Genomic DNA, 23,642 nt, shown 5'->3' on the forward strand with positions numbered 1-23,642 from the left:
TGTACCCATTATCTCCAATCATTTGAGGTATACTTTTTCAAATTTGATTTCTTTACAAAAACTCTTCGTTTGTTTATTCATTTTCTGAAATTGGAACGCCTTGATTAAATAATATATCACGGTATCATGTGATATGTTGAACAACTTTGAAGTTAATGTTTCAGTGGATTTAAAAGTAAATGTGTACATTCCTCATAATCTTTACATTCTTTATAGGTCTGAGTGCCCCAAGGCAGCGGAGCAGGATTGCAGTCGTTGACAATAAGGCATTTAGTTTAAATCCCTACATTCTATGTGTCGACACGGACACGCATCAAACCATCAAATTATTCTTTTGTGTCCGTCACCCAGACTAACTTAAAAAACACTTTATTTAATCGACTCGGATAACTGAACGAAAAGGCAGGCTTAATCATTAACAATAATTTCCACTCCACGGACAAAGTAGTGTTGAGAGTGACCTGCGTTTATCTTCTGCCTAGGCCTATATCCCACACCTGAATGGGCAGAGATGTTGTGCGGTGCGTTTCCGCACCAAACTGACACTAGTGCCGGTACAATTAGAGGCGTATATATGCGCAACACCTGTGAATTGGAACGCCCAGGATTCCTACCACGCAGGAGTATCGCACGCTGACCGACTGACTGACGTATAAGCCAGCAACGCTGCCCAAACTGTGTGGGTTCGATAGCGTTTCGATGGGCAGTGTGGGCAGTGAGCGCGATTTGTGGAGTCGCACGCACCGCGTGGCGCAGACATCAGATTCACTAAGGCTGTGGAAATGCTAGAGTCAACTGCGAAGTTTGGTGTTGGATGCTGGATGCAGTGAAGGCGTGATACGGCCAACGCGGTGACGTTCTACAGTATCTCCATCAACGGATTTCCCTTCAACTGTTGATCGGGTCTATGCTGACTCTGAGGTAAGCCAACCACCATACTTACTTTGACCAATAGGCCTATATGCAATATCTTTCGACTGAAAAGATAACGCCACCCATCAGCGTCTTTATTAAGTGACACACATTTTCCAACAGAACAAAACATGGCAATCCTGTTGTACTTTAGGACCCCGTTCCGATTATCAGAACGAAAATACAATTTACGTTTTCAGGACTTAATGCCTAAACATTAGGCTATGATACAAGCAGGAAACGTCAGTTTATGTGTTTGGAATTGGAAAGAATGTTGTAACCTGACACCACTTTTTCTTTCACATATCATCTCAATGAAGGTCAGTCATTGCAAAAACGATGATAAGACATGAATCTGGGATTGAGAAACATTTCCAATTTTGTAAGGAAATATGTTCTTGACTCTCCATAGACTTTGTACTCAACCGCTGAAGTGGCGTCAGGTTGCAACATTCTTTCCTTGGAATCATGTAGTTCGCTGAGGTACTAAGTTGAATAACAACTAGATTAATTGTGTGGAAAGAGGGCAGGGTTTGGATGCATGATTGAAACTTGTAAAACATTTGTAATTTGAAGAATTATGAAAACACGTTGAAATGCAAGGCTAGGTATACCTTTTTGCTCAGACAGATAATTGTAAATATTGGATCAATGGACTGAAAATGAATATTTAGCCGACATTTTGAAACATGCCTATCATGTAACTCATGATGTGTATGGATACCTTCCGTGTGCGACGCATTCTTTTTAGTTTTTGAAATATGATCAATCAACTGAAATTTGTTAAACACAAAAAGGGTAAAAGGAGAAACCATTTTTCCTCCGCGGGTGAACGCTGCGAATGTTCGATTGTTTTGCCTCTTGAGAATGCTGACATTTTGTCGTTACACAGGTACGGTTTCAAATAATACATCACATTTTTTTAATGAGGTTGGCAGTTTGCATCATCCTTGCATATTGCGTTCTCCTGCGTGTCTGGGTTGTCAAGTGATCTTTTGTTTGGCACGGATTAACGTTCTCGGCGGGATTCTACGGGATACTTGCGTTCCGGAACGATCAGTCATTAAGGGGATAAAGCCTAAGGCAATGCAGCATGGCCTTAAATGCTGCAAACAAGCAAAAACATGCATCATCATAACGGACTGAAAGCGATTACGAATGAATAAATTGGTTGATTTGGTTTCAATAAACCTTCAAATTAGTTAGCTGCAAAATCGTATAAAAAATCTGGACCGCATTCCTGATTTTCTTCGAGAAATTGCAGAAACTTGAGGCCTAATGCTCTGCGTGTTTTTGAAGTTTGGATTGATGCATGTGATGCAGCAACTGTAGCTCTGACTGTAACCAGAGATAAATCTCCATGAAACGCGAATTACATCTTCTTCCTACGACTCCTAATAGAGTCATTAGACTATTAAACAAAATCAGACAATCGTAAACCTGGAGCCGAATGGACGTATATCTTTCAACAAACCCAGTCGTAATTTCAAGTTTTACGAGTCGATCCACCCGTAGATTTGCATAGAAATGGGTGTACATAGTACGTATGAGGAGAAAAGTCTAGTTGTAATCTCACTTAGGCCTATATGCCGTTCCGGTTCAGTTCCCTAAATAGAATAAGAATTAATTTGTGTTGCCCTCAGAGTTTCATGACTCCATTTGACTTTTGCTCGATGAATTGACCCAACGGGACTCTTTGACATTAATAAAGTGGTCTTTTGTAATCGACTTATCAATCAATAAATGCCAATTGACCACAAGTCATTCCGGCAAATGAGGCATCGTACTCAATCCTTTCCACATTCTGAATATCCTCTTAAAAAAGAGAAGACACAATTTAATCTGTTTTGAAGATGTTCTTTTTTGCACAGACACGATTACGTGAGTTCGGGGTTCAGTACACTGTAAAAACGATGCTTGGGTTTAAAACACGTAAAAAAACGTGTTTACGGTCAAATACTTTTATGAATGTGTGTAAATGTTAAACGCTAATCCTTTTTAACGTCACGTTAACGAAACTTCACGTGCTTAGTTTTCAACAGAATGTTTACATAATTGCATTGAACGCGTTTAGGGAAGCGTTTGTAAACGCCACAAAGCTAAACATGTTTAGTTTAGGAGACATGTTTATTTGCAGAGAATCTCATTACGCGGCAACTGACCAATCAGAACACACGAAATTTGTGTACACAAAAGTCACGTTAGATTGTGGCGTTTTGTCCAAAAACGCACTTTCGTGACCGCAATGTGTTATTCAAACGAATCCATGATGAAATTGCATTTTCTTTTGCAAACAGAAGTGAAAATCGCATAAAATCTCTTTTCGTACTGAAATGATTCAAAATTATTCATGGTAAAACCGTGACTTCATCACGACGGGAAAAGCTGAATATAAAGCTTAACCACGACAAGTTATAGTATGTAGTGTAAGTATAGGTTAGGCCTATCGTAGCATTTGAACATTCTACTGAATAATAATGTGAAATAAGTTAAATCCCACTAAAGTCTGGTTCTCTGTAACTGATTCTGTAAATATGCAGTTAGTATCTGGAAACCTGTAACGAACAATAAACATATTTCTAAAGTCGTTTAAATGTTAAAGCATTTAAAGCTAAACATCTAAATGCAAAATCTTAACATAGCGTGGGCTAAACATGTGAAAAAGTGGGTACAAGATATGTGCTTAGTAGAGATATATGTTTTCTCCATTTTTACAGTGTAATTAAGCTCGGTAATCCTTGGCATTAAAAACAGGGCAAAAGTTATTCTTAAGTCGTTGAAATGCTAAAGCTAAACATCTAAATGCAAAATCTAACTTTGTCGTGGGTGTAATCCTGCATGGGCATTAAAACAGGATTAGGGTGCCCTGCAATTACGTCATTACTTACTTTAAAATCTCCTTACTGAACGCCAGCTATAGCTAGTTCCATTCCCCTTCGTCTGAATTACACAAGGACACATGCATAATATCTTTTATACATTTTGAAAACTTCGAAATATTGGTGGTTTCTTTACATTGCCCCAAAAAGCGTACATGATAAATTCATTTGGTGTTTGTGTTTTGCAATGATGCGTACAAGTGGACACGGCTTGTTAGCCCCATACATCATTGTCCACCGTCCACTCTTAGTCATTGCCTAACGTGGATACATGTTGAAGCATCGACTGTCTGTGTTGATGATGTAGAATCATGGCCATATTCAACTATTCAAAATTGACGTGAATATTTGATATATGTCATGGTACAAAGTAATCACATAGTGCTCTGCATAGTATCTTAGATAATTCATGATAGATGTAGCCTAACAGAAATATAATGCAAGTTACTAAGCAGCTTTGAAACGTCTGTGATATTGCTTGAATGATAAAACGTAGTTCAAATTAATGTGATCCGTGCTTGTCTTGCTGCAGAATGTATTATCGTAGAAATTTGTCTTGTTAATAAACCGCTTACATAAATCCAGCAAAACTACTTCAGCAAGATAACATTAGCCGAACCCTAGATGAAGACTTTTTATCTAAGTTTTTTTTAAAATCGCGCCAGAAAATCAGGAAAATGATGAGCGTTTTTTTTCAATTCTCGTGTATACCAGCTATGCGCACATCTTTTATCGTTCAAAATATATCTAGCATGAATTACACGATATTAAACGGAACATGACTAATTTGGGTTGCATAAGGGATGGTATTTCCCCATACTCTTTTCCCTCTGGGCCTTATTAATGACGATATTTTCATACAAATAATCGCGAAGGGGCCTATTATAGTCATATAGAGCCGCAGTTTATTGCAAAACAGCCAGGTATTATGATCTCAATTATCCGCTGCGTTTCCGGCAATACAACTCGCCCTGCGCTGATGACGCAAACACACAACGAGTGTTTCTATATGCGGACTCATGATTGGTTGAAAAAAGTAAATTATTTTTTTATAGGTTAGCAAGTAAATGTATTATGCAACAAAATTCGTCCCAATCTCTTTGTTTTTGAGTCTCCACAAACAATTCCGTAGACCTGATTGGTTGAGAGTTTGATGTGGATATTTGCATGAGTTTCTTTCAAACGCTCATTGGATGTAAGTATCTTACGACTGGGATCACGTGCGCATAAGCACAAACATAAAGGCGGCCGCCTATATCGCTTGACCTTTAACAGCCAAGCTTTCAATTAAAGGTGTAACTTGATTACGCTTCCTGCATAAATACAATTTATCAACAGCACTTATCTCTGCCGTGCTCTTAATTGCTCCAGCCTGGGTCGTTTGTGCTTGTGCCGTTAGAAGGGTACGCAGCCATTTGTCATTACGGATTTATAGAATTAGATCACAAACCGAGCCAGGGATAGGTAAGATCATGGTGATCTTTCAGATCACATAGCGAAAACGGTTGTTTAAGCAGTAAAGACGCTCTAGCATTCGGATATTGTGTAGCCTAACTGTCGGCACTTTGGTCACAAAACCCATACATCAACAGACCACAGTCAGCAAATGAGTTGAAGCGCTCGTGCTGAGATGTCTGTTCATTTGGTGCGCGAAAAGATAGACGATTAAGTTAGTGTCTTAGGAGTCGGAGCCAGAGGGAAGTGTAATAAGAGGTCTGCCCGTCTACGGTGAACGTCAACAGCTAATAAAAAACCAAGAGGAAGCATCCGCCTACTATAAAGCTGCATTTGATTGTTTTAGTTAGTGAAAGTCCACCTGTATGTTATATTGTCGCGATTTTGTTCGTGTCAACATTCGTCAAGACGAAGGGCGGGATGTGAACGGTATTATACATGTATCGTCTGACTACAGGGAGAGTAAAAAAAAAAAAGACTCCCAAATGTCAGGACCATTTTCGTAATATAATTGTGCATGTAGCTCTTTCAAAATCTAGGATATGAAAGCCCAAGTAATAAGCTTTCTTTTAGTATGTGATGCTTTGTAATTTGCATGTCTTTCCACGCATGGAAAGATACTTTAATTCCGTTCCAGAACGTAGCTCGGCAAACATTATACAAGTGTTAAAGTATAACACTATTTTTACCAAAATTACTTTCCGAGATTTCCTTCAATGTTCATTGGGCGAGGTAGAAATTTAGATTAAATGCTCTTTTCGCGAACAGTTTTTCATTTTACTTTCGCCGAGTAAAAGGCATTTTGATCTGCATGATGAAGCAACGTGTTTACTCACTAGACTTTTCAACTCAGTTAAGTAGGTTTATATTTGTGTACAGCAACGGCGGTGATAGTTGAAGCTTCGGTTGAATCAAACCAAGTTATGATTGATTAAACCAAGTTAAGATTGATTAACCCACCCGGCTAGGGGCTGGCAACCAAGCCGTGCCCATTTTAACATTCCAGGGTTCGATTGTATACTAGACGCAGAATGGTCTCATTGTTTGCTCGGGCCGATTAATTATTGTGAAGATGAGCCGACGTCATGCGTCATGGAAATGTATTAACTATGAAGGATAGAGACGACTGAAAAATGTTGTCAGCTGAGAACAACAGAGAGTATTTATTCTGGAATAATGCCCTGACCTGTCGCCCTCTTTTCCTATTGCAACAACACCTGTAAAGTTGGTGTCTTAAATATGTATCGGTGCCTTCGTTCATGATTGCCACATGTTGTTGTATCTGCAAATCTCACGCAAGTTGCTTGTTTTTTAATGAATTGCGGACCCTATTGTCCTCTATTGTTCAACGTCCCCTATTGAATGCAGAAACAAACTCATAATGGCAATGGGTTTTGTTTTCTTCAAATGTCAACAAGTGATTCTTTTCCGTGAAATGTTACCAAAACTAGAAAGCACTCGGACAGAGCACACCTCCACCAAGGCTAAACAAAATCTACTCGATTTGTACTTGTACCAAGGACCACCTCTCTACATGTATTATGCCTGTGTTGATCTACCTTTCCACTCCCCCATTGTATAAAATGGTCTAGTCCATTTACCTGTGTTTAATCACAAATTTAAAATGATTCATCAGAGCAGACTGGTATAATGTGCAATTAACTTTATGTCATTGCTTTCATTTCTCATCGCAAGTTCAAAAAATGAAGATTTACCTCACTTTAAATTTAACATGGCAGACTCGTTAATGGGGCCCATCCAGCTCACAGACGAACACACTAACCAACCAACCAACACATAAACCAACGCAGGTGAAAAGATTTAACCAGCAAAATATCCAATGAGTGTGAAAAATAGCATGATTTTATTTTTATTATTAGTATATATTTTCTTCTTTTTTCAGGGGGTGGTATAAATGACTTTTCCCCAGCTAACCTTAGATGATTTGATTTCTCGTTAATGCGCCGTTGTGGTTTATAAAGTTGATGAATAACAGTGTGTGATATCCGTTGATGAATCAACACGTACGGCTAATCGTGTTCCCGCCCTAACCAGACGCTTAATAGCCCGGGGCGCAGACTACGCACGCGTCCAAACCGTCACTAACTCCGCTCAAATTAAATTTGTCAAGTGCATCTGACATCTCTGGTCTGCGAGTTTATTCAAGTTAGAGCTCTTTTTATTATTAATCCAAAGCCGGGACAAGCTATGGAGTTACCGAAATATGAAGACGTCACATGTTCACGAAGGCACACTTGTTTGTATTATGGGTAAGTCTATCCCAAGACAAATTTCCGGAGAATTCTCATTTGTTGTGGAATTTTTCCTCGGGCAGTTGGGCATCCATGACTCCTGGTTTGGTAAGACAATCTTAAAACATTTATTCGGAATTACGCGTATCTGGGTTATTGAAACGAAGAAAACAGGATTGTAATTTATTGAACTCTTCCATGTTAAGACTACGAGATCCCTGAGAAGAATGCTTCAAAAAGGAAAGTGATATTGTAGGATGTTGCCTCTTCCTTATTTCCCTTTAATTTGAGATTATTTTTTCGCTTAGTTCTTAGAAATGTTTTCGCTTATTTAATCCCCGTTTTCGGATTTTCAAAGGTATTCTCAAATTACTTTTAATAACTGTATACCTGGAAATTCTTTTGTGTCTAGAGTGAACGTTTCCCGTCATTTATAATACACACGCGCATTTCTTTCATTGGTCAATTGAGATTGCATTCAAAGACGTCAATAAACTGATAACCAAAAACTCCCCATTGACAAATTTAATGTTTTGTGTTTCATACACACCACACTGATGCCATACAGCTAATCTTGCGAGATCAATGTTATCGTCAGTCAAATTGTATTCATTGCAGTGATACATAAAACAACGCACCGCTATAAGCGTTTGTTATAATGATTAATGGTCAGATAGTTTGGTATAGGCCTAAGTAATATTTTTTTTACCTGAACGACACACGTAACATTAGAGTCTAGATGCTTATCACCAGAGCGTGCAGGCTGAATTTGTAGATACCTTTTATATTAATTCCACAGTTATCAATGAACCGAACACGACTATGCGGTTGGAAATTCACAAAGACTTTGGGAGCGTTGCTTGAGAGTCCGTAATATTAGTGGGGCAAATAGGGGAAATATTTGGGGGAGTTGTGCCTTTGATGATACAAGCATGACATTGGGCACACGGTCAAAGTATGTCTTGAAAACAGATATTTGGCTGTATAGCGCCATCGCCGAATTGTCCCTTGAACAAAATAAAAGTAGAATAACAAGCAATTTTCAAAATTTTCTAAATGGCTACCACTTCTTGTTATGCTACCTATATTTTTTCAAAGGACAAATCTGCGATGGCCCTATAGCTAACTATCTCTCTCATGACGTACTCTGACTGTGCGCCAATTTCCATACTTGCATCATCGAAGCCACAATCCCATCACCTATCTGCCGGCGTATAACATTCTTTACCGAAAACGTACTTTGAAATATCCTTCCTTGGAATAAATTAAAGCAATGCTCACCGTGATTGGCAACATCATTATCCGTTGGTTTCATAACCTAGTAGGAGGTCAGCGCCGATGACGGTTGTATCTCTCGAATAAACAGGATGTGATTTGGCTTGAAGTGTTTCCACTGATGTTCTTATATTTGTTCTAGAAGCAACGGTATCATATGTTTTAAATTTGTCTAACCGTGTTTCTGGTTTTTTTTTCTTTTTTGAATACCCCCGGTAAACGCCTTTTACCCGCTTATTTGCCATTCTGGCTTATTCGGGTCCTAGTATTTCATAAACTGGCGATTTGATTACATATTCGGGTGGTTCTTTGAGATTTGAACAAGACGTGCCAGCTTGGTTTTAATTCATATTTGTACAAACCAATGTTGTAGTACTCGTACTCGTACTCGTACTCGAGTACTACCCGAGTACTTTTTGGGGGCACTCGTACTCGTACTCGAGTACTTCCCGAGTACTTTATGGGGGGTACTCGTACTCGTACTCGAATGTCAAAGTACGCGTACTCGACATGTCGAAATTGTACTCGATCATCAAAATACTCGTACTCGAATAACAGTACTCGAAAAATCGTATAGCTTAACTTACCACTTTCAGTTTTGATTGGCTGATTGGCTTGTGGAGAAATTAAAGTTTCTTGATTTTCCTCTGTGCGGTCCGGACAAGCACATTTAACAGCTAGCCGTGAGTATTTGTATATATCAGCCTGACTGGGTCTGGGCCAATTACGCATAATGAACCATCTAATTGCCGTATGGCCGTATTCGGAAATAGAAGTACTCGAACTCGTACTCGGAATACAAGTATAATTCGTACTCGTACTCGTACTCGGAAGTACAGGTAATCGTAACCGTACTCGTACTCGTACTTACACTCGGAAGTACAAGTACTTACACTCGTACTCTGTAACCTAAGTACTCGGCAGTACTATACTCGGTACTCCAAAAAAAAGTATTCGACTACATCACTGCACAGTACAAACATGCCTTTACATATACTACACTTCTTGGAAGACTAATATAGTGAGGATTTTTTTCAGAAGTCTCATTTGTTTGCGGGTTTGTTTGCTTATGGGGTTGTTTGCTTATTGTTTGGGGGTTTGTTTGTTTGTTTTTGGTCAGTTGGTTGGTTCATGGTTGGTTGTATTGGTGCGGTCCAGTGAAATAATTTAAGAATTATCCGAAAATAATACGGCATAATGGAGAGGAAGCATAGCAAGCTTACAATGAGAAGAACAATTCAATTTGTTGGCAATTTGTCGCAGTTTACGCAAACTACGGGACGTTGGCTCGTTAACAGCGGACAGTGGAACATCCGGGCATCTGACCATTTCTTGAATGGTTACACACTATGGTCCGACACCCCGATGTTCAGAAACACCTATGTTCCGACACACCTATGTTCCGACTGCACATATTCCTTTCCCTAACCCTAACCGTAACACAATCCTATCTGCGGAATGTCGGAACACAGATGGTGTCGGAACATACGATGTCGGAACATAGCCTTGACCAAGGCTGTCAAGCTTGTTCCCCAAACGAACTTGTTCCCGCTACCGCACACCGTATGCCGCGCACACTACTAGTTGTACCACGGTTAGCCTCACCCTTGCTAGTACATGTACTTGGTCTGCACGTACGTGCCTACGCCCCCACACACATTCGTAAACAGCCGATCTGATACACCGTGCCCTCAGGAGACGTGTGCACAATAGGGAACAAAAGATTGTATACGTCTCCACAGGGCAATTTCTAATTTCTATTTCTTGTCTCCACAAGATTTTCACGAAATAGATATATGGATTTTACTCAAAAACTAGGAATTTCCAAGGCTGGTTGATCCGTCGCAAATGGAAGAGTTTTAGACAAGGGATATTAACTCCGAATTTCAGCCAAGGAAATAACTTCTGGTTAAAATAAGAGCATTTTGAAACTTAACTTTCAAACTCGAAAACTTTACTTCACGAGACCAAAGAAATGTCTCCACAACGATACAAATTTCAGTATGTGCGTGCGGACAAAGTACAAGCAACGGTCGTTGAGGCTGAGGGTAGTGCGGTAGCGGGAACAGGCTCGTTTGAGGAACAAACTTGACAGCCTTGGTCAAGGCTAGTCGGAACACAGAGCAGTCACCCTCTTGAATTGTCATTTTATGTGGATGTTACATTATCCTACACTATACACGAAAAACACAACATGTTCACTTTTCATTAGTGGAACACTAACGATGGCTAAAATATCAACGCCAAGCGTTAATTGACATTCATTCGATTACAACAGTCGTTTTGTACACACTTGCAGGAAGTAGTCTAGACAAAAAAAGCACCCGACACTCTTAATGTTCTGTTTTTTTTCTTCTGGGACAGCACTGTAAACGGTCTCAATTGTTTTTCTTACCGGTGTTATTAATGCCAGCATTTCGACTAGAGCTCATCAATTTCAATTGAACTTCTAATAGTCTGTAGCCACAGGATGGACTTTGTATAGCGCAATCCAATAATTCTAATGAAACCAAATCTGGTAAGTATAATCATTGAAATTCGTGAGATTCAAGTTTTAAGATGCATCAGAAAACGGCGAGAAATAGCAGGCCTACGTTAAGGCAAGTTTAATGAAATTACTCAGAAACCGTACTGAAATTGAACAAAATAAAAAAGAGACAAAGATTTTAAGAAAAGGTATACCGTTGAAGAGTCATTGCCTTTGCTTTCACCAATTAAGGATGTGTCAGCATGACATTTAAATCTCAGGGAATTTGTTTTCGCAAGTTGTTTATTATAAACACTGAACAAACTTGTCCAGAATATCTTCCGAGAAAGTCAAACTGCTGAACTCACATAATGAACAGACACATTCTGCCCCGACTTGGCCTCTCTGCTGGTATATATTTCTCTTTTGTACTGTTGAATGAGATGTTGCCATGCACTCTAATCCGTCTGTATTCACAGAATATTTATAAAGGAACGATTCTTAAATAAGCCACCGGGAAATAATCAGAAGGAAACATGTGCAAAAGGTTAAGTTAAAACATGTACGTTTATTGAAGTAGTGGGGTATGACTAAAAAACACCTAACATTCTACTGCGATTTGGTATTTTGAAATCGAGTTTGAGAAAGCGCGACTGACAAAAGCAAAAGCAGAAGTGACTTATTTTTTAGAACCTAACCGGTGTCACAGGGGACCAGGCTTATTCAGTTGCTCGCAAATGTTCAGAATCGTGGAACAGTTTCCTGTTCCCAAACGTCAAACATTTTGAGGGCGGCCAAGGAAAAAAACTACTTGCTAGTGAAATCTAGGCCATCTAGCAACTTCGGTACTCGTTTATCAAAAGCTCCGATGTAATCAACCAATTGTATATATGCCCGTCATAGACTGGTCAATATTCACACGAAAAGCTGTCATTGAACTTTGAACGAAACAACAGACCTAAGAAAACATAATTGCAGCTCCTTCACCTGTTTTCAGTGATATGAACTACCCTACAAAATTTAATCAAATTGTGTCTGAAATTAATGAAAAGCTAGAATGACGAGGCCTGGAAAAGACGTTTCTACTTACACAACCTCTTGAGTAGTCCTCGATGGTTAACATAGCCCAAGGTGGGCAATCCACAGGTTTGATCACACAAATCTGTAGATATCAATAAAATATCGATATACAAATACATGTACCAGATCCGATAAAAAAAAAGTAGATGAAGACCCTTTTGTAAAGCGCTAATGACGTTTAACCCGTTGTCGTCAATCATAATCATCGCTAACTGACGTTAATCAGAGAATGATGGTGAGGTGCTGTGGTCCAATGGTTACGGTGTCCGACTCGTGTGCCGTGGTGCATGGGTTCGAATCCTAACCGTGGGAACATGGTGCTTGCGCTCTTGAGCAAGGCACTTTGCCATTATTGCTTCGTCCTTCGGATGGGACGTAAAGCCATAGGTCCCGTGTGTTTTGTAATGCCCGTTAAAAAATAAAACAGTAAAAAATAACACTTATCGCTAAGAGGAGGGGTTTGCCCCGGTGTTTCTGGCAGTGGCTGCAATGGTCGCCGCAGCACCCTGTAAACCATTATAAACGTGCTACGTAATGAGTGTCATATTTCTCATAAACTTCACTTACCTGTCTTTAAAAATAGACATAATTACCAGCGCCTTGAGTAACTAATTGTTGGTAGATATTGGTGCGCTATATAAGACTCCGGTATTATTATTATTAACATTGCATCATGTTTATTAAGCTAACTTCACTATTTACGCCAATTTCCTTTTGGTGATTTTAGCAAAAATGAAAATTGGTTACGTAGCCTACATGTATTTAGTTTGTTAAGAAATGAGTTATTTAAAACAGCGCTGTTTTTTAGAGATAAAGTTCGCCATTTTTTTAATTATTATTATTAATAACGCCACTCCATGCTCTACGTGCCGTCAGGTCATTTCGGTCATTATGCACACACAACTTCTTCAGATAGAAAACAAGATCAAAAGGACCATTGGGATAAGGGAACAGCATTTTTTAGAGAAACGGGTCGTTCCATGATGACTGTGGGTAGACTGAGTAGGTCCGTGACTAGACAGTCAAGTACGTGAAAATCATGCACCGTTCGATGGTACATTGCCCCTTTCATGTTTGACAGGACTGTCTTAATCGTTGAGGGACAATAAATAATTCATGGCTGATACACCTGCTCCTTATTCATAAAATGCTGTTATCAGTTAAAGTCCTATGTCTAGAGAACTACAAGTGCGATTGGGTTGGGTTGATAACCTGCTTAATCATTTTGTGTTGGTGGCAGATTGCTCGGATCGAAAGCCCATACGTTTCTGCGATTTGTGCAAAATTGATTATTACATTTTATGTTGGACATCAAAATTTAATGTAAGAAAGTGTATCTTTCAAAGGCTAAGCTATATACCATTGTTGTACCTCTGTCTTGAATACTGTAGTTTCATTGGTCAAGAACGATCACGTGTTGAGTTTATGAAAAGTCATGGCACACTCCCTGTGGGATATCACGTTACTGTGACTTTGTACGTACGGTGAAAAACTTGTATCGTTGGTACCCACGCTAGTTTCACACATGAGTGGGAGCAGCGAACTAGCAGACGACCAGCTGTTTCGAGCACGCGACATGCATGTGAGCTGACGTTCGATTGTCAGCATGATTGTTGTGTTTACTGCTGTTTGTTTTTCGAGATTTTTTTATATTAAATTCCAAAGGATCCAAGACAGAGGTATAACAAAACAATTTTGACTGCTGTGATATGACGTTTTGTACACACGGATAGCGCCCTCAGCTACGCCTCGGGTGCCATGCGCCCCTCGCTGTTCAAAACGTCATATTCCACATCACAGCAGTCAACAATTGTTAATTGATACCTTTTACCCGTTGGGATGATATTAACGTGGACAGAATGTGGGTGATATGGACAGGACGCATCTTTCCAATTTTAGGAATACAATTTATATGGAAAAAAACTAAAAGAACCTTTCATTTGAAGATAAACAGTTGCTCGTGTCCACCCGTGGCTTCGCATAGGTCTGAGGAAAGGTTGCTTGATGGCATGACAATCAAAAACAATCAGATCAATAGAACACGGAGTACCTTAAAATGTGATGGCTGATGGAAGATGTCTGGCTGAAAACATGTAGAAACAAATCAAAGACAAGATATTTAAATTGCTTCTTGCTGTTATATCTAAGCACTTAACAATGCTTCCCGATATCAGATGTTATTGTAACGATTTTCCTCTTTGACATTTTCGGAAAAGTGACTTACAACATTCGGGTTTTTATGCATGCACTAAAGTCACCCAGTCTCGTGTAAGTATGCCAAGTATCGATCTGAATCGCTAGTTACTTCTAAATGTGGGCTATGTCCTCTGGTGTTTTTGCGACGACCTCAATTTGCCGCTTTTTCAGAAGATTTCAGAAATTTGTTATTTTTGCACCCACGTGGCTCTGCTGTTTTGCACGAAATTCGATGATGATTCTGGTTTGGAATCGAAGCTTTCAAGATGTGATTGGAATCGATTGCGCGTACATATGGGCTAAGACAATACATAAACAAACAAATGGGAGTTCAAAGTTGACCCGGTGAAAATATATGCAAGCAAAACAACCGTTTGCTGTGAGACTTGGGTCGAAGAAAAACAGCATATTCTGCGGACAGGGCACTGCTTTCCAACTTCTTTTGATTTTCTCACAATTGATCACAAGTCTTTTATCAATATATACATTGTATCTTCAAACACGGGCACTGCACACAAAAACCTCTCGTAGTCCTCACTGTCAACTCAAACACAAAAAGTTGACTAGAATTGTCAAAAAAATTCTACTGTAGGGTGAAGACGAGCATAAAGCCCCCTCCCAGGAGGCGCAAGAAACGGGCAAATTGATATGCTCTTCGGCTCAGTCTCCCCTTCTCATCATGGAGGCACGGTAAATTGGCACATTCCCGCCACGTCGGTAAAGTGGTCTAAGATTACACACTCGTGGTTGGCTCTCTCAACCCCTTGGCCCGATTTTAGTAACTGGGTCGTCTGCCGGGCAGGTTGATAGGCCGACGATGTAGCACGATGTTGATTGCAATGATGGCAATAACGATGGTGCTACTGATAGCACACGATGATCTAGATGATAGCCTGGCTCTTAATACAGGTCGTTTTAGAATGTGTCTGGCGATGAGACAACCGCGCTGCATGACACTCCACGCAAAGCAACCGTTTTTGTGCTCAACTGCAACCATTGATACAATTTTGTGTTGAATTCTTGTTAGATTGGAAACATGGAATATTCGACCTGAATTCAGGTTGGAATTTTAGTCAGAGATTTATAATTTGTGTGGTACTCTCATGACTCCTTTGTTGACTAGGTAACCCGATCCTTGCCTTAGAGCTTGCTTCTTAATGGTTTAACTTTGCATTCAATGGTTACAAGGACGATACCTTCAGTAGTAGATGGGAAGGGAAAATTCTAGAGATTGAAATTCTAGGAGAAATCTTCAAGCGACCAGGTGGGAACTGACAACCTCACGAGGTAGAAGGTGAGAAACCTGACAGCCTACTTCAAGAAACATCCGAGAGAACACTCGATCAAAGTCAAGAGACCAGGTTTTTTTTCTTCAATGCAGTTGGTCACATCAGTACCCAATTGACTCATTTTTAAAGCTCTAAGGCCCCGGCGGCAAATCTAAGGGCAAAAACATCTTCCTTTGAGCAATTTGTGGAGAACTCGACTTTCTTCGTAACAAACAAGCCATCAAACAATAGGAAAATTAGGCCTACGCCAATCAAAACTGAACTTAAACAGTTTCTTATCGAAAATTAGTCCAAAATATCCCGTCACAACTATAATTTGTTTTCCTCCATGAGAGAAGACTTAAAGAAATCACGTCTTATCAAATTTGTGGCATGTCAACTTCTGTAAATTAACGGGCCCAAATTTTATGACAAAAGTATGAAGCTGACTTGAGTGACCTTACTAGGCAATCATCGTATCTCCATCTCGGCTACCTGTCTCATCCTCCGCAACTTGGCCGCCGGTAAATACAGCAGCTGCGCCCACACCAATTTATTACATTCATGGCAACATCTACACTTTAGCCCCGGGCCGGGCATCTTGGGAACGGACTTTGGTGGAGGAGACGTATGAGCAACATGGAGCGTGTATCCGCAGGACACCGGTGTGCAACCCCTGGCAACCAAGAAATCCATGTTGAAGAGAGTAAGGTCTATTTACCTTGGGGACTCCCAGGCATAATCAAGAATCCAGCGGGGATATGTGGAGCAAAAAGACGGCGCTCGCATTTGGGAGGACGTTGGGTTGTATCGTTATTAGCTCATCCAAGTCGATTTCAGGTCCGCCTGGTACTTAAAGGTGCTGGCTCGCAAAAAAACACACCAAATATTGAACAAGCAGGACAAAATGCAGTTTCTTCCACATGCTATTAGTTGACACCTTTCATTCTGTGTCAATTGCTACTTCGTATTACTTTGTCCTGTTTTTGTCTCTGTCTTGTCCATGGTCCTCAGTGTCTGGTGTTTGTTTTGTGTCTCAAAGGCTTTCCGTACAAGCTTTGCTTTTGGAAGTGTGTCTATACCCAGCCTTTTTCCCCCGACACAATTTAGCCTGTACTTTATATTTATATATTCTTAAACCATTGCAATGACGTCACACTATTGTTAAAAGTGTGGATTCGGAACTACGAGTCTCTTACACTGGTCAGTGGTCACAAAGTTTGGATTCGGAACTTCGAATATTTAGTAAAGTGTGGATTCGGAATTACGAACTGACAATCTCTTACATTGGGTTCGCACACCTACAGAAACAAAGTCAGAAATATGTACGTGCAGTTTCCAATGGTGTTGGAATTTGCCAGGATGGGTATGGCTCCTAGTAAATCATGCTAGGGAGCTAGGGTTAATTTGAAACATATTTCGCCCTTTTGTACCCTTGGGCTAGATGTAATGTGTTCAGCTTTAATGCGAAGTCACGCTCTGAATGTCGCAAATGACGGATGAGCGAGTGCGTCGTTCATGCCTGCATAGCGGGCTGGGTTGGGATGGTTAGCTGCCCGACAATGGAGACTGACTGCGAGTTAATTGGGAAGAATGGGCTAAGGTCCTCCCAGTCTAGAAATCCTTCGTGACCGGACTTCAAATCATTCTGGCTCGAGATTTCCCAGTCCCCATGTAGTCTAACTTGAGTCATCTCAGGTAATTTTGTTTCTTCATAAGTACTGTAAAACGACTCCTCTTTTACATGGTTTGAATATGTAAGATCAATGATGTTCTGTCTACATTTCAACTCCATTTAGCTTGTCAGATTTTTAACACCTCGAAAGCAAGATCTTTCTATGCCCACCTCCTGAACTGCGAGGCCAGTGATGATTTTGCGTACAAGAATACTTAAATTGACGGAGTTAAAAAAACACACCCGGTTTTAGCATGCATGATGATTTCTCGTTGCTGAAATGCGTTGTCAGTTCATCATTCAGACAAAGATTAATCTGTACCGTTAAGAATCTGGACCGTGTCAACCATGATATTTGTGATAGTGTTAAAACAGTTTTACATCGTAATCAATTTCCTGATTGTGATAATCTTAGCACTCTTGGTCGACTGCTCAGGACTCAGGTCGTTTTGACAATCTCTTTTGCCTGTCTGAATGATCTGGCCGGCCGTCCTCTAGTGTCATGATTATCCTGATCTTAAATGTTGTTATTTTTAGCATGTATTTCGCTGTATTTATACATATTTTAAAATGTTGTATTTTATCCTCTCTGTTGGAAATAAATAGGCCTGTATCCTTGCACTCGCTATAGGCAAATACGATTCACAAATTCATCATTCACGAGCTTCTTTCTTAAATAACTATTTATTTAAATTACGTATTGTGGTAAGTTATTAACCAAAAAAGTCTGATTTTCTTTTTGTCCTTTCTGTGTTTCTCAGATCAAAACGTGCGGTTTCATTTTGCCTAGTAATCAGAGCCCTGTTAATAGTTACCTCAAATAAAAAATAAATGGTACATTTTTCGTGATTATCAACTTTGGTTTGCTTTTCCGTCGCTCGAATGACATGAACTCAAGTGCACGTTATCATTACCGTGATCATGATTGGATGTCTGCCCGTGAGACATAGTCGTGAGACATAGTAATAATGTAGTAATGTAACGTCATGCATCACGATAAACACTGCAATCACAGTGGAGCCTATTGCAATTCCACTTGAAATCAAACACCCAAAACATTTTGCGTTGCAACTTGGATATTTATCATAAACTATGAAACTATCAAACTCGCTTGACTACGTGCACTCAATAATGTTACGCACTAAATGATTGGTATTGTGCCCAATGATGGTCAATACACCAACTGCCTACACTCGTATAGACAGCTTCTTCCTAAAATGTGGTCACTTTTTACCCGAATTAGCCAATAGTTTTGGTAATTTTACAGTGATGTTTGGAAAATAACCTTGCTCTTAGTGCTGTTGCCCAACTTTTTGGTGTGTGTCCTGTTTGACTTCTTATATCCACACCGCAGACTTACTTACACTCTCCAAGAAAACTGTTGTCCGCTTTGACTTGAGATTTTTTTCTAATTTACATGCAAGTTTAGTACACACTCTCAAAACACTGGTTACAATTTGGTTGGTTATAAAAGTTGGTTAAAATTTTAACCAACATTGTGTAATTTTTTCCAATTTGACTAATGTTTGGTATATTTTACCGAACGTTAATTGGGTAAAATTGGTTAATTTTTTAACCAACTTTTTTTAACCAGCTGTTGGGCTATCAGTCACATGGTAACCAACGGTTGGTTAAAATTAGTCATTTTACCCAACGTTGATTAAATTTAACCAAATTTAACCGACATTGGGTAAGTTTAACTGTGTTAACCAACCGTTGGTTACCAGGTGAACAGCCCAACAGCTGGTTCAAAAGTAAGAAGAAATGTTACCCAACATTGGGTAAATTGTACCCAACATTGGTCAATGGACAAATTAACACAGTGTTGATTAAAATTTTAACCAACTTTTTTAACCAACCAAATTTTAAGAAGTGTTTTGAGAGTGCATGATAATGAAAAGTTACATCTTTCCTGAACTAGTGCTTCCAGCCGTTTGATAAGGATATGGTTTACAGCACTCTAGTTCAGGGAAAATAGCTAAATTAACGCCACAATGACGTCTGCTTAACCACTATGAACGGAGTCTGAGTTTACATTCCCCTTTTTTCCCGACAAAATCAGAAGAGCAAACAAATGATGACCAACTCTCACGAGATATGATTACTTGCTTCAGACTGGCTACTTTCCTAGTAAAAGGAGACTTTAGCGGGTTGACTGTTTTCAGTTCATGAGCAACCCGACCTCCGTATTAAGTGTCAATCGATGGAATTTAAACTTGTCAAACAGTGCGTATTTTCACACAAGGAGTAAAAAATGGTTTTTAGTTTCTTGTTACGTCGGACAAAAAGTGCACTGTGACTTCGGACTTTTTGTGCTGTAATAATAGAAATGCACACATAGATTATTAGTGTTTGGTTGGCTGAGAAATCTGCCGGAATCTGTCGTAGGATGGGTAAGAATGTTTATCTGTTGTTATCTAAAATGAAATTTAAAAAAAATCATTATTAGCATATTTTGTGCCCTTCTCAATCAGATGTTTTGCGTTCCTCTTTTGTGTCAAGCATTGTCGGAAAAGATGTTGTTTTAGATGATGTTGAATTTTTATTTTTGTGTGTATGTCAGTCAGTGGCGTAACCGGGGGGGGGGGGGGGGAGGACACTTGCCCCCCCCCAAAAAAAAATCCCAGTGCGCCCTCCCCCCAAAGGTTCCCCCGCCCGGCCCTACCAATAGAATCGAAAATTGACCGCTTGCCAAGGAAGAGTCTTTCTAAATTACCTTTGTGAGTTGTGAAAATGAAGAGGAATCTTCATCTTCATTACTATTTTATACTTAACCGCACGTCTTTATTAAATATGAACTAATTAATAAGAAAAGAGAACGCCCTCCAGCTTCAAAAGAGGTCCCCCTCTCCGCTTTTCGAATTTGTAGCACTTGTGATGGCTTGGAAATTTAGGGGAAATGTTGTTGGTCCGCCCTTGGTGCCCCTCACAAAAAGCTGGTGCCCCTTTCCCTTCCCCTATGAAAAGTCCTAGCTACGCCACTGATGTCAGTGTCCTTAGAAAAGTCTTTGATCTCACGTTGTAATCTCATGTTTTCAATGAAATCCCCCATCATAAGATAATTACTATTATGAGATATGGTATTTGATATCAACAAAGAGATACTGATTTGTTCAGGCTTTTCCTATTTTAAGTCTGCCAATTCATGTCTCAATTTTCCAATTTGACCCGGCTGTTCTTCCAATTTCCTGACAATAAAATATTCTTTTGTGCATCTTAAGTGTCTCTATCTTCAGGTGGCTCTAAGGCAGCTGCAGTGTAATACCCCATAATAAAGCGTAATATAACATGAACGATAGTACATTGAAAGCTTGAAAGCACTATTGATTGATACAGAAGCAACATGTAACACTTTGACGACCATGAAGGCTGCTTGGCGTCAGGCCTGCACTTCCTTCCTCAATCATGGGCAAACTGCCTCATCATCACTCACTTCGATTTCCACATTTTCATTACTAAAGTGCCTGGGTCTATATTTAGAGGTCTACTACTTTTTAAAATGTTCCTGTCTTCCAAGGTTTTCATAAAATCAAATGTTATATTGTGCAGGTTGTGTCGTGAATGGCAATTAATGTTTGACATCACAGTGTATAAACGAGAAGTGAATGACATGGACCTTATGTAACTGACTTTGTAGTAATACCCTATATGCTATAATTAAGAATCTTGAATACACTCAACCAAAAAAGAAAGTCCCCCATTAATACTTTTTTTGTCTAACTCAAAAACTACTGGACACATCTTGCTCAAATTACAACTGATAAGTACAGAAGTTCCATAACTTGCACGTATACACAAGTGCAACTGTTTTTGGTAGCATTTGTCATGAATTGCAAAATTTCGTACACATTTTCACTGTTTTGGCGCAATTGGCCAAATAAAGAGTATGGCTGGATAAGGAATTTCTGTACTGATTAGTTGTTATTTGAGCGAGAGGTGCTCAGTAGTTTTTGAGTTGGACAAAAAGTATTGGGGGGGGGGGGCTTTCTGTAAAGGGTAAAAGTACATAATATTAACCTGGATAAACTGGAAAAGAAAAAGAAAATAATGACATGGTCTTTACTTGTCCCGATTCAGCATTGCAATGACGCTAACCCGGGTCCCGTTGACTACGGCTATTGTGATTGGCCGTGGGTGATTTAAATAATAATGGAACCAATTTAAATAAGAATTGAGTACTTTGGGACAAACTACACAATTATGGGGGGAACCTTTTTCAGGCCGGTGACTCTTGGGAATATTAATAAGAAAGTTAAAACTATTATTCCTGCAGCTATAGGTCCGCGGCATGCATAAACTACGCAACGCTCTTCGGATGCTTTTGATACTCCACGTGTGTGCTGCGAGACGAGTCAAACAAGATAGTGGTAAGTTACCATCTTGTTAAGTTTAATGTTAAGACTGAGCTAAAGTACATCTATTAAGAGATGCAAAAAGAGGATACTTTCGACAAGTGGTGCTTCGCCGGGCCCAGTAATCACCCTTGCTAGTGAGCACAGACCCCATATAATATTAAATGTGACCTGCCATAGCATAATGAGGAATAACCCCCACACTTGACTTTTCATGTTATGTACATCATGTTAAAGCGCAAATCATTGGCTTTCCAATGATGCCAAGTTTATTTCTGTAGCTGAATTTATTTCAAAGATATGCCGGAAGAACTTCGACAGTGTCCGCCAATCTTCACCAAACTCATTTCGAGATCATGGCGCTGCCAACGGCAGTACCTTCTTCAGTTTTTCCACTTTTGCATGTTTTCCCCAATATAAATGCATAGTGTGAATCTTGGACACCTTGACTTTTCAAAAATACAAAAACAACCAATAGTAATTGTGACATGATTTGTCTACTTTATCCGACTTCAGGCGTCGATTACTCAAAACAAGGTTTTGGGGGACATTCCTCATTTTGCCTCAGTAGGTCACAAATCGTCGTGTGCCTGCTGGCACTTCGTGATCCGTAAACACCAACATTTTCCCAGCTAAAAGGGCACATGCAGAAAACAGTCTCTACTTCAATGAAATTGTAAAGTTTCAGTCGGAAATTAACAAAGAATATTGGAAGAATGTTGGATTCATAATACACGCGGGAACATTGGAGCTTTTAAGTGCAGTTTTCTTGAAAGTGATGTTCGTGTCAGAGCGCTCATATGCCCTTCTTCCGGGCACAGAGGTTTTGGGTTGTGAATTCTGGTTGTTGTTTTGGTCAGATTGTCAGAAACCTTAGTAAAAACACACGTTTGTTGTACATACCTAGTGTGGACTTTCCTTTGTTTTCGTGTAGTTAAGAAACCAGTGAACAAAATCATTTTACTCTCACTGTGAAAAGTCTTTCAACCCAAGTTTTTTCTATGATTCCCTTTAGTGTTTCTCTTCATTTTGCCACGAATAAACCTAACCCAAAACTGCCTCTACCTGTTTACCAGAGAGGGGAAACCTTGTGTGGACTTGGGCAAGTCCGCACAACGTCGCTGCTACCTGGTTTATGTGGACATCTTTTGTTCGGAAGTCCACACAGTGAATGTAATGCTTGTACACAATAATTATGTGCTGAAGATCACTGCAGCCTATAAAATCAAGTGCAGCGTTCTTAAGTAGTGATTTAATATGCAGCCAATTCTGTGAATGATTGTGTATTGTTCTTTGCATCCTTTCCATTAGCTCTAAGGCATCTTCAGCGCAGGACTGTCGATGCTCACAAGCACTGCGGGGTAGATTTTCCGTGTCTGAACTCCACGCAGTGCGTACCTCAAGATGCAATATGTGACGGGACACCGGACTGCGATAACGGCTCGGATGAATGGGAGATGGAAGAGTGCCGTAAGTAACTCACTGCTTGATATAGACCTACGTCTACCACACAGAGGTAAATTAGGATTTAGTGACCAAATTGGATAAGTGCTTCCCACTTTACTCTGGGTAACTGCTGAGCTTGCAAAATATGCTGAATGCGAAATTGGAACAGACGTTCCTTAGCTTTCGCGACTACAGTGTGTATAAAAAAAGATACATTTAGAGAGAAAAAAATACCAGCTACTTTTTTGTTTAATAATAGCTTATATACGCTTAAAGATTGATTATTTCTCAACACAATGCTGTTTTCTCTAACTCATTTGGACAACTACATCCAGACAAAATATAGACGTTAATTGAAGGGATGATATGTCAATGTGGTCCAATT

General features: G+C 39.7%; 1 protein-coding gene across 2 annotated transcripts in view; it reads left to right on the top strand.

Annotated features, from left to right (window-relative positions):
• The first annotated feature begins 275 nt into the window (after window positions 1-275).
• Window positions 276-23,642, top strand: part of LOC119730730 (relaxin receptor 2-like) — a 60,813-nt gene continuing 37,446 nt past the window's right edge. For both annotated transcript variants that reach the window (XM_038203749.1, XM_038203750.1), the window contains exons 1-3: window positions 276-921; window positions 21,733-21,826; window positions 23,123-23,281. In XM_038203749.1, the coding sequence (XP_038059677.1) occupies window positions 21,748-21,826; window positions 23,123-23,281 (238 nt within the window). In that variant the 5' untranslated portion in view covers window positions 276-921; window positions 21,733-21,747. The remainder of the gene's footprint in view (window positions 922-21,732; window positions 21,827-23,122; window positions 23,282-23,642) is intronic.

Source organism: Patiria miniata, unplaced genomic scaffold (genome assembly GCF_015706575.1).
Source record: "Patiria miniata isolate m_02_andy unplaced genomic scaffold, ASM1570657v1 HiC_scaffold_22, whole genome shotgun sequence".
Taxonomy (NCBI): domain Eukaryota; kingdom Metazoa; phylum Echinodermata; class Asteroidea; order Valvatida; family Asterinidae; genus Patiria; species Patiria miniata.